Below are 19,149 nucleotides of genomic sequence, written 5' to 3'. Positions count from 1 at the left end.
AGGTCTCACTAGCTGACTTAATGCCATGTGTGATAGTGAAAGAATCCTATTCTAGATCCTGTCTAAAACATTCTAGCAGATATTTGCACCTAGATCATATACTCTTACTTGGCTAATATATTTGGGATTCCCAGTTAGCAGTTCAGAAATGCATCAGAAATAAAAGCATCTCCATGTAAATGGTGCATCCAGACAAGGTGTTAAAAGGTCTGAGAGCTTTTCACACCAGCTTTCACATTTGTGAATCAGAACAAAACCCCTTTAAACAATTGCATTCTCTGGAAGGTGGTATATACAGTGAACTTGTGTTAGTCTTCTTTTGTACAAAAGGATAATTGAAAATGGTATGTTTCTTTATTTTTATAGGGTGCTACTGGATTCCCTGGAGCTGCTGGAAGAGTTGGACCTCCTGGCCCATCTGTAAGTAACCACACAGTTTCATCAATAAATTTTTGGGGGGGATGGGGGAAACTTCAAAACGGCTGTCAGGATGGGAAGGAGAATTTTTGCCCCTTTGGCAAATGATGATCATAATGTTAATTATAAAGAGGAAATGTCACTTGTGTAAGAGAAGGCAGAAGAAATTCAGGTTTTAATATGCAATGACATCAATGCAAATTAATTTTCCTTTGTCTCTTTCTTGAGACTAAAAATTTGTAAATTTCAATGAGTATTCAATCTAATGATTAACTCTGAACTGGAAGCTTTAAAATATTTTACTTACAAACAGGCTTTGCACCCAGTTGTTGTTTTTTTAAATAAATTGTTGACTGAAAGAGGTCAGCACACAAATTAAAGCATTTGTAATGGAATGCAGCTTAGTATTTCAGTGTTGTGGAAATTTGGTAGGTATTTCAGTTCAGAAATATACAACAAAGTGAAGGAATGAACAGGAAAAGTATATTAGGAATATATAATACTGATATGATAGATATATCTTATTTCCCAGAGAATTATGGGAGTTGTTGTTAGAGTGTACAGATTAAGATCTCAAAGAGGAAAATATTAAAACTCTCATCATGAATCTCTCAAATTTCATTGAATCGATGTCTATCAATTGAAAATGCTGGATTTTTTTCAACATGCCTCTTGTTCAAAATGTGGATAATCAGTTTCCTTGAACGGGCCTTAAGAACCATACAATTAACATGATTAGCCAATGGGAGAGAAAATTTGGCTCATCCAGAGTGATCTGTCTGATTTGAAGTGTAATTGCATTCCCATCCAGGGCTCCTCATTTAATAAAGGTTTATATTAAAAAAATATTGTTGCATATAACTCAGCCTTTTGGCTGGATGTTGCAGTGACTGATAGGCCTGTTACCTTTCTTTTCCCAAAGGGCAACATTGGTCTTCCCGGCCCACCTGGCCCTAGTGGAAAGGAAGGAAGCAAAGGACCCCGTGGTGAGACTGGACCTGCTGGACGCCCCGGTGAAGCTGGACCTGCTGGCCCACCTGGACCTCCTGGTGAAAAGGGATCTCCTGGTTCTGATGGACCTGCTGTAAGTAAATCCAAAATTCACTTCTCTTAAATGAAATGTTTGAGACAAGTTGGGCATCTCCTCTTTGAGAGTTGGAAAAATTAGTTAATTTAGTTACATTCCTTTTTTAAAAAAAAAAATGCTTTCCTACCTTTGTATAGTTATGTTTACTAGTTTATTTGTTTGCTTATGTTGTTTTGAATAAAAAAGCATGAGACACAAAAATCTCAGCAGTAAAAGTGTCTTCTGTAGGGAGTTTCACATTTAGCCATCATTAGATAAGAACTCCTGTTTAGGAAGGCTATGGGTAGAAAAATAGGAAAGAATGATATTACTTCAAATATTAAAAACTATCAGGGCATCCATCAGTTTTCTCCTTCATCTAAATCCTCCAAGATTCTTGTAATACAGAAGGGATAATACACTGTTTGTTGCTCAGTTACTGAGGCCTAGTTCCATCATCTTCTCTAAACTAACGTCCAATGGCAATGTTAGCTGAAGACAACAACATATGCAGTCTATACATCACTGAAGAATCAAGATGGGGAAATCTGGTAGAGCATACTACTCACAAAAAAGAAACCTGATTGTCCACTAAATCTATGCCTTGTTTCTAAAATCTATGATATTTTGTTTTATAGGGTACACCTGGTACTCCTGGCCCCCAAGGTATTGCTGGACAACGTGGTGTAGTTGGTCTTCCTGGACAAAGAGGAGAGAGGGGATTCCCTGGACTTCCTGGTCCCGTTGTGAGTACTTCTCTTCAGTTCAGTCAACTGGAGTTTTCAGAAATGCAATATGGATCCACTTTTATTCTTTAGCTTTATGAGATAAACTTTGATCTCCAAGAAAGAAGCAAAGTACTGGAAAAAATATCTGGGGTCTCATAGGAGAGTTCACACATGTGTAAGGCTACAAACATAGAAGAAAAATTTAAGTGGATTTTTCTTCAGACCAATAAATAAATAAATATGGACAAACTCAGTGAAGATTTCCTTTTGTTTAGATGTTTCTTTCTTCAATAATATTGTGCTGAATGTGTTTTTATGAAAAACACAGTTAATATACAGGATATATTTCCAAGGAGCAGTGATTAGGGTTGCAACTGATGTCTCAAAGAAAGTTTTTTTTTTAATCCAGTTACTGTTCTTTATTTCTGCACATTCTTACAATGCACAGTAGCAATGGGCTTGATTCGTTTGTTTCCCCATTTGTGATACTATTAATGTGCATTGCTGCAGAAATAGTTTTACTTTCTACTAGTGGTAAATTTCCCTCCATTCTGAGGCTGCACTAAAAAGATACATAGCAGTACTTTCTAAAGGAGCAATATGTTTTCAAAATTTCACACAGAGCAAAGCATCAATATTTTCACTAATCATAACTCTATAACTACTTGTTTGTCCATGAAACCCAGAGTTTTGCACAATTTACAGCCTTTCCTTTTCCTTGGACTTCTCAAGTTTGAAAATATGTTTTTTTTAATCATAAGCGACCTGTTGCTCCTAACAAAACACGGCATATTATAAACCCACAGACTGGCTGATCGTCCATTCAAGTATTTATTGAGTCATGTTGCTAAGCCTTCAAAATAGAGTTGATGGATCTTCTGGGTTTTAAAGCCCTTGTTCCTTGTTGAGAAGCCAGTCTTTTCTGAGAAATGTACTTCACAAATTCTTGGAATTCCATTTTAAATAATACATTACAATAACATAAAAGGACTCTTCAACTGCAGACACAGCAGCGGGAATTAATTTTTGGAGATATTTGCTTGCAAAAATTCTGACTGTAAATCTTTCAATCATTTTTCCCCTGTCATGCAGTCTGGTTTAGAATTTAGATAAAGTGAGCAATCTTACCTTGCACTAATCCAAAGGACAAACACTTTTCTCAGAGCTAGCTATTCCATCAGGCAGTGAGATTTTTGTTTGGTCATATTCGGCTTGTCATGAAAAAGCACCAAATGCTCAACTATTTAATCTACTAGGAGAAAAAGGGAAGATCTATGATCAAATTAGCTGGCTGACTATGCATTTTGATTTAAGTAATTCCAAATCAGGCAGCAAAATATTGTATCTTACTGTGTATCTTAGGCCTTGAATTTTGGACAGGTCCTTTTATTAATATTTTCCCAGATACTGAGTACTAGAGAATATAATTCATAATCTATAAAATTTTATTCTTCTTTCTCTCTTTGGAACAGCAGTTCTTGTGAATCATAGCATTGCATTCTCTTTTGTGGTGCACAGGGTGAGCCTGGCAAACAAGGTCCATCTGGTTCTGCTGGTGAACGTGGTCCCCCTGGCCCAGTTGGACCCCCTGGATTGGCTGGACCCCCTGGTGAATCTGGACGCGAGGTGCGTGCTCATTTTTCCAAAGGAGTTTGGTGCTTCCAACTCTCCTCAACATTTTTGTTCCTCTGTGCAAGTTTAGTGTCATCAAACCTGCTACTATTAATTTCAAAATAGATGTTTGTAGCTTTGCCATCCCTTAGAGGTAGAACATGTCCAGTGTCATACAGGATGTCCCCAGTTCAATTCTTAAACTCTCTAGCTAAAAGAGTGGTAGGAAATTCATGAAAGATCTGTGTTTGAGACCATAGAGAGCTTTAAAGCATCAAGATAGGTGGAGACTAAATGAATCAGGGGTTGGATTCAGAACAAGGGAGCTTCAGGAAAAGACAATGATTAGGTAAATGAAACAACAATGATCAGATATATGAAAATCTTGAATTCAGTTTTTAGCGTTCAAAACTCCTGTTTAAAAGACTTCTGCTGGAGACCTTGGAGGGGTATTCTTGCTAAATGACCTAAGTAATATCCCAAGGTTTGACTTGAGATAGAGCCATTTCATATAGTCATGAATTCAAACTAAATACTTCATGGGAGAGGCTGGAATTCCTTGTCAGGCATAGGATTCTAAATTCTCTATTGTGCTCAAGTTCAAGTTCCGGCTTTCCTTGATCTTGTTTAATCTGTATCCCTTCTTCCTTGATTCACAGGGTTCTCCCGGTGCTGAAGGTGCTCCTGGACGTGACGGTGCTGCTGGTCCCAAGGTGAGTTCATTAGTTATTGATATGAATCACAAACCAAGTATCAAGAACTTACCGAGGCTACAAGATAATCATATTCAAATGAATCACATTCAAATCATATTTTAAATAAATATGGCTGGCTTCATGCTGATTCTCTCCCTTTGCCTTTCCCAAATAGGGTGATCGTGGTGAGACTGGCCCTGCTGGTGCTCCTGGTGCCCCTGGTGCTCCTGGTGCCCCTGGCCCTGTTGGCCCTGCTGGCAAGAACGGAGAGCGTGGTGAGAGTGTAAGTGGCCTTTCCCCCCACCCCCCATTCTTGTGGCCTGTTTTGTATGTAGCAAGAGAGACCTTTTTCCAGACACTAGAGGGAACCTCTCCTGTCCCAAGAGTTGTGCTTCTGTACGTGCAAGAGAATATCAATTCAAAACAAACTGATTTGCAATTGATTTTCATCTTCCAAAAATCAAGCTTCTCTTTTTGATAAAATGTCACTGATTCTTCACTAAATATCCACTTAGACTCATAGTTGTGGGAACAAAAGAGAGATTGAAGCCACTGTCTCAATAAAAGAAACAGGAAGAAGATTTGTTCCTTGTAAAGTAAAATATAATTCAATTCCAGACTTCTTGCTTGAAAAGAAACAGTCCCATAGGCTGATTTCCCAAAGAAATGAATAGGAGTTGCTTAATTAATGGTGTGAACATTTCCTCCTCTTCTTTTTCTCCAGGGTCCCGCTGGTCCCGCTGGTCCTGCTGGTCCTGCTGGTGCTCGTGGTCCTGCGGTAAGTTGGAGTTTCTAAATACTTCTTTTTCTCAGAAGAAACCACATAATTTAAAGGTTATTCTAGTTATTATGTTAGAGGTTGTTCCAAGAGTCTTGCCATTGCATAGCACTGAATGAAGGTAGTTAACCTTGTTGTTATCCACATATATGCTATTTTTTTTGCCTAAGACAATGTTTTCGGTAGCCGAAGTTTACCAAGAAATGGTCATCAATAAGTTTTGCTGTGTTTGTTGAAAACTGATTTTTAAAAAAAACTTTCTTTGTTCTTTTCCCAGGGTGCACAAGGTGTCCGTGGTGACAAGGGTGAGAGTGGTGAACAAGGTGAAAGAGGCATGAAGGGACACAGAGGATTCTCCGGTCTTCAAGGCCCCCCTGGCCCCCCTGTGAGTATCTCTAATTGACCAAGAATAAGATTTAAGGTTTTTTTTTTTAGCTCCAGTTGGTTTTTAAAAAGGGGAGGGGAGGGATATGTGTTCTATGTTAATCCATTATGTTAGTCAATTTCCATGTCAATCCCACTGTCTTAAGATTTCAGATCTGGATTCATGTGTAATTTATTACAATGTAGACTTTGAAAAATATCACAGAGTTTGTAGCTGTTCATACTCCCTGTATAGAAAAGAATATTCTAATTCAAACAAATTTGCTATTCCAAATATTTTATTAAGGAGTTTCACACAATGCCACAACTCTAGAAAATGATTAAATGGAAGCTCCAATGTTTAGAGTGTAGATAGGTTTATGAGCACAGACAGGAAGGAAGAGTGTGCACTTTTCTGCTTTGGATGCAAGTTCTCAACTGAGCTCCATTTGTAATATACAAAAACTGCAATTTGTTTGTAAAAGGAAATACTGCCTATTGAAATCATTCTAATTTTGAAACTATTTCTACAAATTTTCCTAGAAAGAAATCAGCTTTTGAACAATAGCAGAACTATCTGCCCTCACCAAATATTTTTCTTTACAAATCAATATACAAATTAATAAATTCAAATCTACCAGTTTGAAATCAACGCCAGCAGGAATGTTTCTGAGATCAGTATAATGTGGTTGGCCTCAAAACGTCTTGCATATTGTGTTTTCTGATAATAGTAGACTCAAAGTTGAAGCCACCCAATTGGCAGAGAAATAGACTTTCAAAAACATTAACATTTGGTTAACATTCTCCCTTCATGCAGAAAAGTTTTCCTCCATTGTGTGATATGTTCAAACATTTAAGTGATCACAAAAGACTGTATGCAGAAAAATAGATATGTACATACATCCATGTATACTGCATATGTATTGATTCCCTGAATCCATGAGAGAAGCCATTTGCAACAGAAAGAGAGAGAGAGATTATGGGCAATTAAGAAGCCCAACATTTCATATTAAACATTATTAGACAAACTTCATTTTCAAGTCACTGTTAAGGTTGGGATTTCAGCTTTCTCACTTGTCATTGTATTAAAATAACCAGATACCCGTCTAGATGATTTGGTAATTGACAAGTTACTTTTTTGGTATAGGGCTCTCCTGGTGAACAAGGTCCTTCTGGTGCTTCTGGCCCTGCTGGCCCAAGAGTAAGTATGATTATTCCGTTACATTATCTGCTGTGTTATAACCATCCAGAATGAATAGGGAAACTCTGAGAACAACCTGAAATCACTTGAATCTGATCCGGGGTGTAGAATCATAATGCAATAACTGTGTGATTGCAGGATGAGCATAACATATAACTCTAGTAATCTAAAGAAAAATGAGGCTGAATTTTGCTGAGACAAACGTCAGAAATATATTTCTATGTTGAATTGGATTCTAATGCTCAGCAAACATATAGTATTATTTTAGAAGAAAAGAGATACATCCTGTTATATTAAAAAAAGAGACTTGCTGGATGGGTCTTATTTTAGCTCTTTTTTTTTCTCTTTTCTATCTTATGCCAAATGCTCACTAATCTTGGTTTTTTCTCTTCTTGACAGGGTCCCCCTGGATCTTCTGGTTCCCCTGGCAAAGATGGTCTGAATGGTCTCCCTGGTCCCATTGGCCCACCTGGACCTCGTGGTCGTACTGGTGATGTTGGCCCTGCTGTATGTATTGATTTTAGAAATATCACAACTTACCTACAATGAGTCGAAAATATTTTTGCCTTTAATTCTTGTTGTCTTCATATTCCTCCTGTAGGGTCCTGCTGGACCTCCTGGACCCCCTGGTCCCCCAGGTCCACCTAGCGGTGGCTTCGACTTCAGCTTCCTGCCCCAACCTCCTCAAGAAAAAGCTCATGATGGTGGCCGCTACTACAGAGCTGATGATGCTAATGTAATGCGTGACCGTGACCTGGAAGTTGACACTACCCTCAAGAGCCTTTCTCTTCAGATTGAGAACATCCGTAGCCCCGAAGGAACCCGTAAGAACCCAGCCCGTAGTTGCCGTGACCTGAAGATGTGCCATGGAGAATGGAAGAGTGGTAAGTGCAGGACAAGTCATATCTGAGCTTCTAAAACATTATGTACTGCTACAGATTATCTTCTTTGCGTCTGAACAGGTTGCCTTGTGCTGTCAGAATTGCTGTTCTTTCTTCTTGCACTGCTGATCTTTTTCTTGCATGCTTTCATTAACTAAGTTATTCACAATATAGCTGTTGATTCAGCCGGGATCAGCAAGATCCTTTGAGCAGAATATTCAGAAATTTCACCTAAATATTAATTCTATTAAGAATGTTTTCTTTCTGCAGAATATGATCTGCATTGATCTAAGTGTGATTCTTTTTCCAAGAGAGTTACAAAAATTAATAACTGTTGCCTGTTCCAACTCTTCAAAGAGAAGTAATAAGTTAGGATGTTCTTTCTTCTGTCAATTAGTAATAGTGGAAAGTGATACAATAGCATCTCCTTTTATTGAATATGGTCATGCTCTGCCATTAATCCTTAGGCCCATTATTTTCATAGAGGCATATATGCATTCATTCATTGTTTTCATACATGAATATTCATCATCACCACCACTATCACCATCAAATGTTGCATATATTTTAGGAGATGGAGAGGCCACTTGGACTGTTTTTGAGAACAAAGAACCTATAGCATGGGAAGATGCTATAGAAAAGAAGAAACAAAGAAAATAGAGTTAGCCAATCAGTCAATGAAATAAATGAGAATTGTGTCCCTTTCAACATCGTCTGTCAAATTACTAATTTATTTTCCCTGATAAATAGGCATGTATTGGATTGACCCCAACCAAGGCTGCAATCTGGATGCCATTGAAGTCTATTGTAATATGGAGACTGGAGAGAGCTGTGTCTACCCAGCTCAGGCCACTATTGCACAGAAGAACTGGTACATCAGCAAGAACCCTAAGGAGAAGAAACATGTCTGGTTTGGAGAGACTATGACCGATGGCTTCCAGGTCAGACAGGAAAGATTAAGCAATATTGTTTCTGGGTGTTGTGGAAGAGTTTCTACAGAAGATGAGGTAAATACTACTTTACTTTTTTCTTTTCTCTTGGCAGTTTGAATATGGTAGTGAGGGATCCAACCCAGCTGATGTTGCCATCCAACTGACCTTCTTGCGCCTGATGTCCACTGAGGCTTCCCAGAACATCACCTACCACTGCAAGAACAGTATAGCTTACATGGATCAACAGACTGGAAACCTGAAGAAATCTCTGCTCCTCCAGGGCTCCAATGACATTGAAATGAGAGGAGAGGGCAACAGCCGTTTCACCTATTCAGTTATTGAGGATGGCTGCACGGTGAGTCTTCAGGTCCTTTAGATCAGGTTCCCCAACCCCTAGACCATGTACTGGCACCAGTCCATGGCATGCCAGCAACTGGGCCATGCAAACAAGGGAAGCTCCATCCAAGGGATGCAGGATGCATGTGAAACCATGCCCTCTCCAGTCCATGGAAATACCTTTCTCCACTGAACCAATCCCTGGTGCCCAAAAGGCTAGGTGCTCCTGCTTTAGATGGGGCAGCTCCATTTGCAGCAATAACAATAGCACTTAGACTTATATACCGTTTCACAGTGCTTTACAGCCCTCTCTAAGTGATTTACAGAGTCAGCATATTGCCCCCAACAATCTGGGTCTTCATTTTAACCACCTCGGAAGGATGGAAGGCTGAGTCAACCTTAAGCCTGGTGAGATTCGATCTGCCAAATTGCAGATATCTGGCTGCAGCAGAAGTACTTGCAGTACAGTACTCTAACCACTGCGCCACCAAGTCTCTACCACTGCACCACTAGTTTCTAGTGTTGGGTTCAGGCTCAGGCTCATAATCTTATGTATCTGATGTTCCTAATTTTCAAGATAATTTTTAAAGAGCTAGTTTGATCTAGTAATTAAGGTATCGGGCTAGAAACCAGGGGATTGTGCATTTTTCATCCCACCTTAGGCAAGAAAGCCAATTGGATGACTTTAGGACAGTTAGTGTCTCTCCACCCAACACACCTCACAAGGTTGTTATGGTGAGAAAATAGGAGGAGGAAGGAGTATTGAGTATGATTGCCACCTTGGGTTATTTATAAAAATAATAACTATGAGTAAATAAATAAAGGTCTTCCGTTTAGATCTTTGCAGAATAGTAAAATGTCCATACTTTGTAGTTAAGTCTTGACTAAGATTCTTAGGGGAGGGACTGTTGAAAGTTAAGAAACAAAGCAAGAGGTGAAGGCTTGATGATTCCCCTCACCATTTATTCAAATTTAAGAGATTTAAATTTCAAAGCTCTAGTTGTTTTCAGGCTGAGGAATGGGGAATCAGGATTAAAGAACACAGATCTCTGGTGAGTGCCTTATACAGCATATATAGCATTTGTAATTTTATACCATTTTCATTTCCTTTACAGAGTCACACCAACACTTGGGGAAAGACAGTCATTGAATACAAGACAACAAAAACTTCCCGGTTGCCCATCATTGATGTGGCTCCAATGGACGTTGGTGCTCCAGACCAGGAATTCGGCTTTGATGTTGGACCAGCCTGCTTCTTGTAAACCCCAAAGGAAACCTGACAGTTTTAAAAATAAAATAAAAAACAGCCAAAAAAGAAGGAAATTTCACATGGACTTGAATTTGTGTCTTTTTCTATCCATCATCTCTAAAACTATTTTCGTTTCCGTTAAAAAAAAACAAAAAAAGCATTAAACCAAAAAAAATAAAAATAAATGACTTTTGAAAAATAATTAAGGAAGTGCATCCACTTGCTTGACTTTTTTTTAATTAGAATCACCGAAGACAGAATGGCTTGATTTTACCTTCTTCATTTTTAAAATCATGTAATATCTTGGGATCACAATTTGCACATTCCAAATAAATATATAGATTTACCATACAAAATGATAAAAATCAGTACCAACTAAGGAACACCTGAATATTAACTATAATTCTTGGGGGGAGAAAACAAAATCTGTTGCTTCCAAAGCAACAAAAAAGCAATGCTAAACTAGTCTTACATCCTGCCCATAACATCCTCCTAATTATTGTAAACTTACCCTTTAACCTGGTAGTGAAAAAAGACCCCAAAATTTCCTTATAGGCCATCTTTCTCTGCTGGCAATTTTACATTTTTTTATTTGTTTTTATACAGAACAATATCACAGAAAAAATAATTATTTCAGCCATTGTAAGTGTATTTCTTTTTTCTGTTTTGTTCAGCCGGCAATAGAAAGGAGTTTAATTACTTTTAAATAAAGGTGTGATGGTGAATGGTTTTCAACACAAATATAAATTTGGACAAGTGTTAACAGCTAATAATGCTGGTATACCTGCAAAGATGGTTGGTGGTTGTTTTTTTTAAAAAAACAGAACGTGGAGAAAATTGGTTTAATAGCTACAAATATGTTGTCGGTGAACAAGTGAAGAAAAATAAATGGCTAATACAGAAAGCAGAGAAATTGCAATGTTAAATGTATGTTATTATTGTAATGGACAGCTACCTCACAATTGTGATTTCCAAGTTCTTTGCGGTAGTTTTGGAGTTTTTTTTCAATGCCATCACCAGGCTGAGGGGCAGCAGGGAACAAGGCAGGGGTCCAAGTTTAGCGAAAGGTGCTAACTGTGTCTCTTTATTTTATTTTATTCTTTTAGTCTGCTATGTTAATAATGTTCAGGTCCCATGGAATTAATTTTGAAGTGGTGAAACATGAACAACTTTTGCTCCAAGCAAATTCTGTTGCTTATAGAAATGGAAGTATTAGAAGGGGGAAATAATAGAATTAGTGTCTGGATGCCCAAAGATACTTGTGAATTTTCAAACGGTGCTAATTTTCTTAAGCAAAACGAAACCAGGATGACAAAAAATAACAATTAAAAATTGTTGCAAGGGATCAAGGTCTGAAATTTTTCTGTTGTTCTCTTGTAAAGCAGGTGGATTCCTTTTTGGCTTGCCTTTTTTTCCCATCCATCCAGGTCTTCTCCATCACCATCCCTCTTTCTTCTTTTCCCCCCGCCCCTTCTTTTTTTACCCTGCTAGCAAATTCTTGTGCTGAGTCTTCTTGCTTTTTAATGGTCTTCACTCATTGCTAAAAAAAAAAACCACAACCTTTTCCTTTCTTCTACCTCTTCTTTGCTCTCAATCTCTGTCTCCTTAACTCTTCTCTCCCCCCCCCCTTTGTGGGTTCAAATTCAAGCAAATCCATTTTTCTCTGTAACAAGAGGCAGATGTTCTAGGGAGTATGACCGACCGAAGATTCTGTACCTATTTTGTATATGTATAATAATTTGAGATGTTTTTAATTATTTTGACTGCTGAAATAAAGCATGTGAAATGATCCAAATATACCAGTTGTTATTCAAATTTTTCTGTCATGCAAAGCCAGGAAATGGCTGGGGTGCTGGCTGATGGGAGGGATTGGGGCCATAGTTTATATACATTTTGGGAATATCCACACTTGCAAGCATAAAGCTTTCGGATCCTTCAAGTAGTCACCCAGATATTTTTCAGCTCAGATCTGGTAGACTTATCATTGAAGACATATACCAACCCTGCTTAAAAGGAATCATGAGGCTAGATTTGTAAGGATGCTGATAAATTTTCATTTGAGGTCCTTCCTTTCTATGCATCTCAGTAGAAGAAGCCACAACAATTAAAAAAATATTATTAAGAATATATATAATAAGAATATATAAGAGAAAGGGAGTCCAAAAAGGCTTAGTAGTTTTTCTTTTTCATTATACCTTTCCTATTGTTTCTCACTTTGCTTGCTCTGTCCTATTTCTCCTTATATGCCAACTATTCTTTTCCCCTGCTATTCCCCTATAGTGACATCTAGAATTTTTCATTGTTTCTCTCACCCTGCAGCACCACAACAGAGCTTGCCATTCTTTTTTAATTGGGCAAACCCCTGTCCCTTCGAACACCATTAAAAACTACAAATATTAAGCAAAAATGGATTTCTTCATGGATTTCTCTTAGCTCCCTACCCCAAATCAAAATTCACTTACTATGTGGGTGTCTCTCCACTTCTCGGGGCCTAGCAGGGTATTGGAAATGAACAGTTCATTTCTCCTCTTCTGTATGCTGTAGAAGGTATTTTTCACCAACATTTCATTTCAGCTTTGTAATTTTCTGCCTCTCTGGCCTTTCTCTTATTTTATCATAAAGTCCTCCCTGCCCCCCCCCCCCCCGCACCATCCCATCTCTGTCTCTGTTTGTCTGTCTCTGTTTCTCTGTCTTCCTCTCTCACCCCCTCTCCCCTCTCCCCTTTCCTTCTCTCTCTCTCTCTCTCTCAGATAACAGATAATCAGAGTTGGGAGGGACCTTGTAGGTCATCTAGTCCAACCCCCTGCCCAAGCAGGAGACCCTACACCATTTCTGACAGATGGCAGTCCAATCTATCCTTGAAAGTCTCAAGTGATGGCGCTCCCACAACTTCCGAGGGCAAGCTGTTCCATTGGTTGATTGTTCTCACTGTCAGAAAGTTTCTCCTTATTTCCAGGTTAAATCTCTCCTTGTTCAGTTTCCATCCATTATTCCTTGTCTGGTCTTCGGGTGCTTTAGAAAATAGCTTGACCCCCTTCCTCCCTGTGGCAGCCCCTCAAATATTGGAAGACCTCTATCATGTCTCCCCTGATCCTTCTCTTTACTAGACTAGCCAAGCCCAGTTCCTGCAACTGTTCATTGTATGTTTTAGCCTCCCTCCCTCTCTTATTCATTCTTTCTCTTTTTAAATCACAAAAGCTGAAAGATTTGTTGGGGAAGAGGAACCCCAAATAGATAAAATATTATTTGATTATAACCACAGAAAAGCAAAGCAGCAGGATAAAGGACCAATGGATGCAAGATTAGGAGAAATATAGTAGTAGACATATCAAAATGCTCAGGTGGTACTCACATGATCCTAAAAATAAATCCAAGAACTGATACTTTTCTTCTCTGGATCCTGCCATATGGAATTTGTAGCCAGTCTTTGCATCCTCTTTTCTTTTTCTCCAGCAACATGAGATAGGTATCCTTGTTTCAACACAAATTTATGTAGCTTCATCTCTTCTTTTTCATGTTTTTCTAGGATATTCGTTCCATCCTCACCTTCCTCTTCATTTGTACCGCCTACTTATGATTTTTCTAATAATGTTCTTTTCCCTTCTAACAAGTTCTGCTGTAGCTCTTTTGGCTTCTCTGAGAACTTTGCAAATGGGGCTGAGCTTTCCTTCTTCTTGCTTACCTGATATTCTGAGCATGAAAAAAAACAAAACCCTTCCCCCCCCATCCAATGGGGCATCCTCTTCCCTCCACCTGCCCAGAAAGTTGAACAAAGTTCAATAGCTCTCATTCAGAAGCTGGCTTCTTTGTATGAAAGGCTGCTTTATAAACAGAATCTGGAGACATCACACATAGCAAATATTTTGCCCTACCAAAAGAAGCCGGATAGAGAAATGCACAGTTGGCCTCCCAAACTTATGAATATTGAGCTTATAACGCATACCATACACAAATGAATAGAGAGGGTTCTGCATTTAGATCAAGGCTCAAATGCAAGGCATAAAACAACTGTTTCAATAACTTTTGCTTCTGATGCTACCAACATCTCTCTTCCTTTAAGGCTTCTCAGTCTTTTGTTCAAGCCATTCCATAGTGATAAATCTAGCAAAACTTCATCTTCTCCCTTCTATTGCCATTTGATTGCTCATCCTGCTGTTGTCACACTTTTATTATTCTGGGTTTGTTTGTTTTTTCAATTTCTCAGTGGTGGACCCTTTATTCCTTCTAGCATTCAAGATGAATCTGACTAGATTTATGCATTTATTTAGCGTATGGCAAATATATGGACTTATAGTGATTCAAATGTTAATGTCTAGTCCAACCAGCTATTCAGGGACAGGGTGATCTATGTTGGGGGGGGGGAAATCAAACATTGGGGCAATGTAAGCTCGTGGTGGATATTCGGACACAATGTAATGGATATTTTGTAGAGGACCACCACAGTCACACTGAGGGGTAGAAACAAGACCCCACTTAAACAATGAGTCCTGGTAGACCCCATGTTGGGTACAGATCCTGTTTAGAGTTGACCAATGCTGGCAAGGAAGGTCAAAACTTGGCACCTTTTGTGTAGGATCAACTACACATCTGCCTGTATCTGGGCTTTCAGCCCATTTGGCTTCCCACTGTGATCTCAGAGTGGTTAGACAACTGCTGACTGAGTGACAGAGAGAGCTTCCTGGATTTAAGCCTGCCAATTGATAGATGAGAAAGATCAGCATGCACAGGAAGAAGTGGGTTTCTCATAATTTTGTTAAACTCCTTCACTAAGTCTTCCTGACTTCCTAGAGCTGGTGGCGCAATGTGGCTCAAGATGGGAAGCCAGCAAGTAGGAGTAAAAAATTTTTAATGCAACTGCTTATGAGCCTCATTATATTGTTAGTCCAGCATCGATCTTGCTAGTGTGGCAGCTATTAAGCCAAACAGAAGCGCAGTATTCAGCTGTGGAGTAGACCAACCCTATAGAGGTGGGATTCAAATTTCTTAACAACCAATTCTGTGGGTGTGGCTTGGTGTCATGTGACTGGGTGGGCATGGCTTGTATGTAAATATTATAAATATTTATGTAAATATTGATTTTTTTATTTAAAAAAGAGCAATTTTTACCCAAAAGCAGGCAAAGCAGGCAGGCAGATTGAGTTGTTCACAGAATTACAGATTCACTTAGAGATCTATCTTTCTGCAATCGGCTACCTGAGTCTGTCACATAGAATTTGCTTGCAAGCAAACTCATAAAATTTGCTAGCAAGCAAACTTACAAAATTAACTCACAACACACCATGTATGTAAATATTGATTTTTTTTAATCTAAAAAAGAGCAACTTTTACCCAAAAGCAGGCAAAGCAGGCAGGCAGACTGAGTTGCTCACAGAATCACAGATTCACTTAGAGATCTGTGTTTCTGCCATCTGCTACCTGAGTCTGCACTGAATAATAGAAGCTTCAGGCTCAGCTCTGCTTTTAGATTAGCTAGAAAGCAAGAAATCCAAGGATTTCTAGCTAATCTAAATCTCCCGGCAGAGCAGAACAGCTGATGGTCGGGGGGGAGGAAAAATAGCAAGTTACCAAACCAGGCAAGTTGGATGGCTCACATGCCAGGTAAGGAGTGAGTGGATGGGGAGGGGAGGGGCCAGCCAGCGGAGCGATTTGCCGGTTCTCCAAACTGCAGGGCGCGCAGGTGCACAGCATTTGAAAATCCTCTTGTTTCCTGCTTTTTCAATCTCAGCTGTGCTGCGCAAAGCTGCTGAGGAGGAAAAAGCAGGGAATAAAGGACAGCCTAGAGCCTGGGCAGGCGGGTGGGCCAAACACCGAACTGGTTCAGTGTCAGCTGCTCTTCACAGCTAGAGGTTCTAAAGAACCGGGCCAAACCGGTAGCATCCACCCCTGCAACCCTAGTGCTGATATTCTGAGAGTAGAGGCTCCCCAACTTGATCCTCTTAGTTTCTGGAGTAAGTTGTTCCTGGTATTGATTTTAGTGGACATGTCATCTAGGTATTTCTTATAGGAGACAGTCTGATACAAAGTTACTCTGGGGTATTTGGGGTGAGGGTCATAAGGGAATAGGCTATTATTCAGGTAGACCTTCGGGGTGGCATTGGCGAGTCTGTTGTTGAGATGGAAACAGGTGTTGTTAAGATAGAAACACCATTTCCCCAGGGACTTCAGGTCCTCAGAGAGGAGGCAGTCCAATATTTCCAAATTTTTATCTTGCACTGCTAGGGCCAGGTCATCTGCATATCCAAATTTATATCCCCTTGTAGCTGGCATATCTGAGATATAAAGATTGAACCATGTGGGTGCCAGTACAGAACCTTCTGCCAGTACAGAACCATTGTTGAGTCTTCTTAACTTGCTAACATTGTCTCCCATAATGATCTGAAAGGATCTATCGCTGAGCATGTTATTTATTAGGTGATAGAGGATTTTATAGTGGATGGTGTGACTCAGTTTATAGAACAGACCCTTCTTCCACACGGTATCATACGCTGCAGTAAGATCGATGAACACAGCTGTGGTTTTTAAGCCTTGCAGGGTGGGACCCAGAAGAAGGGCCTTCTCCATGGTGGCTCCCTCTCTCTGGAACATCATTCCCCCAGAGATTAGAATGGCCCCCTCACTAATACTCTTCTGGAAGGCACTAAGGACCCAGTTCTGCCAATGGGCCTGAGGAACCCAGAGCGGGATGGAGCCCATCAAATTGCTCATGTGATCTGCTGTCATCAGGACGGGGTGGGTAGGAGTTGGAGGTGATTTTTTTTCCAGATTTTGTTCTATTATACTTTATTAATTTATTTAATTCTTTTTGTTAATTTTTAATTGTTTTTTTATTTTAAATATGGTTTTACATTATGTAAGCCACCTCAAGTTGCCATGGGTGAATAGGCAGCAATATAAATTCAATAAATAAATAAATAAGTACTGCAACAATATCCTTTTTCTGCCATGTCTCCGTGAAGATAAAATAAAAAAGGGAGCTGTCCTAGTTTTAAAATAGTGTTTTCTCCCCTAAACTGGCAACATTTAATCTCAGCTGAAACTGTATAAAATCTATTATGGTCACCTCCCGCTACAGACAAAGTCAAGCTTCTTAGAGTAGATTGGAATCTGAAAGGAGCTTATTGGCCATTTCGGGCTGATGGGATAACTCCACATTTCCAATTCCCGGGCAGCTTTCTTTATCACCATTGTGTTATTGTCTAGATAGGGAGCTGGACATAAGAATGCATGAAATGTAAAGTGAAATTCTGTAACAGGGAAATGGTGTATAGATAGTCTTCAACTTATGATCACAACTGGGCCCAAAATTTATGTTGCTCCGTGAGAAATTTGTTAAGTGAGTTTTGCCCAATTTTATGACTTTTCTTGCCACATTTGTTAAGTGAATCATTGCAGTTGTTAAATTAGTAAAATGGTTGTTATGTAAATCTGGTTTCCCCATTGACTTGGCTTGTCAGAAGGTTGTAAAGATAATCCCGTGACCCCAGGACACTGAGGCTGTCATAAATGTGAATCAGTTGTCAAGCATCCAAATGTAAATCCCATGACCACGGGGATGCGGCAGTAGTCATAAGTGTGAAATATGGTCATAAGTCACTTTTTCAGTGCTGTTGTAACTTCAAATGATCACTAAGTGAACTATTGTAAGTCAAGAACTACTTTTAGCAGGTTGAAATATTGTAGCATTGATTCCTTCTGCCTTCATTTTTGGGCTTTTTTTTTCTGAAACATGTTCTAAGTGGCCATTCAGATCAAAAGCGTTGATCCTCTTAAATAAATTAAGATGCAGATCAGTTCCATTAAGATTAAAAGTGCATGCAAAAACTTAAAGACGTGCTATATTGGTGATGCAACTTCAAAGGCACTGACTTTTTGCATTTTTTAATCTTATTAATCACTAGTGACATTAGGAGAACAGATGTTTAGAAAGAACCCCATTTTATTCTCCTCTTGGCCTTTATCCAGCTTTCGCCTGTTGGATTTCTCCTTCTTCCAGATCAAACTTTAAACTGTCAGAATGAAGTCACCTTCTTTGGCTTTGTCACTGGCCAAAAATAAGTCATTATCAGTACATGTTTCTCAGTGGTGGGATTCAAAAAAAATTATTACCGGTTCTGTGGGCGTGGCTTGGTGGGCGTGGCAGGGGAAGGATACTGTAAAATTTCCAGTCAGAGGTGGGATTTGCCAGTTCTCTGAACTACTCAAAATTTCTGCTACCGGTTCTCCAGAACTGGTCAGAACCTGCTGAATACCACCTCTGATGTTTCTGGTAGTAGCCAACATACTGGCAAATGGGACATTCTCTGTGTCTCTCCATATTCATACAGAGTGTTGTAATTCACCAAGAGCCGAGAAGAGAAGAGAAAAGAAGAGAAGAGAAGAGAAGAGAAGAGAAGAGAAGAGAAGAGGAGAAGAGAATGGGAACTTTGAAGGTCTTCTAGTCCAACCCCCTGCTCAGGCAGGACACCCTTTATCATTTCAGACAAATGATTGTCCAATCTCTTCTTAAAAACTTCCAGAGTTGGAGCATTGACAACTTCTGGAGGCAAGTTGTTCTACTGATTAATTGTTCTGATGGTCAGGAAATTTCTCCTTAGTCCTAAGTTGCTTCTCTCCTTGATTAGTTTCCACCCATTGCTTCTTGTGCTTTGGGGTCTTTAAAGAATAGCTTGACTCCCTCTTCTTTATGGCAGCCCCTGAGATATTTAAACACTGCTATCATGCCACCCCTACTCCTTCTTTTCATTAATGAAAAGAAGCAGATTTTATAACCCTAACAAAAATGAGATTTCTTTACAAGATAGAAATGAGCATAGATAGATAAACTACATCCTACTTGGTGAAGAATTCTGGACAAAGGGCAGGATGATAGTGAGGATGATGATGAAGTCACTG

At 39.3% G+C, this 19,149-nt stretch overlaps 1 protein-coding gene across 1 annotated transcript in view; it reads left to right on the top strand.

Annotated features, from left to right (window-relative positions):
• Window positions 1–12,052, top strand: part of COL1A1 (collagen type I alpha 1 chain) — a 40,053-nt gene extending 28,001 nt beyond the window's left edge. The window contains 14 exon segments of the mRNA XM_026669680.2: window positions 367–420; window positions 1,340–1,501; window positions 2,122–2,229; window positions 3,730–3,837; window positions 4,482–4,535; window positions 4,693–4,800; window positions 5,242–5,295; window positions 5,573–5,680; window positions 6,806–6,859; window positions 7,259–7,366; window positions 7,461–7,743; window positions 8,491–8,681; window positions 8,785–9,027; window positions 10,124–12,052. Coding sequence (XP_026525465.2) covers window positions 367–420; window positions 1,340–1,501; window positions 2,122–2,229; window positions 3,730–3,837; window positions 4,482–4,535; window positions 4,693–4,800; window positions 5,242–5,295; window positions 5,573–5,680; window positions 6,806–6,859; window positions 7,259–7,366; window positions 7,461–7,743; window positions 8,491–8,681; window positions 8,785–9,027; window positions 10,124–10,270 — 1,782 coding nt within the window. The 3' untranslated portion in view covers window positions 10,271–12,052.
• The last annotated feature ends 7,097 nt before the right edge of the window (window positions 12,053–19,149 follow it).

The sequence above is a fragment of the Notechis scutatus genome, chromosome Z, assembly GCF_049901735.1.
Source record: "Notechis scutatus isolate UNSWTSFEM ecotype Mainland chromosome Z, rNotScu1.2, whole genome shotgun sequence".
Classification (NCBI taxonomy): domain Eukaryota; kingdom Metazoa; phylum Chordata; class Lepidosauria; order Squamata; family Elapidae; genus Notechis; species Notechis scutatus.
Note: the sequence above shows the minus strand (reverse complement) of the source record. Positions and strands in the feature narration are given on the sequence as shown.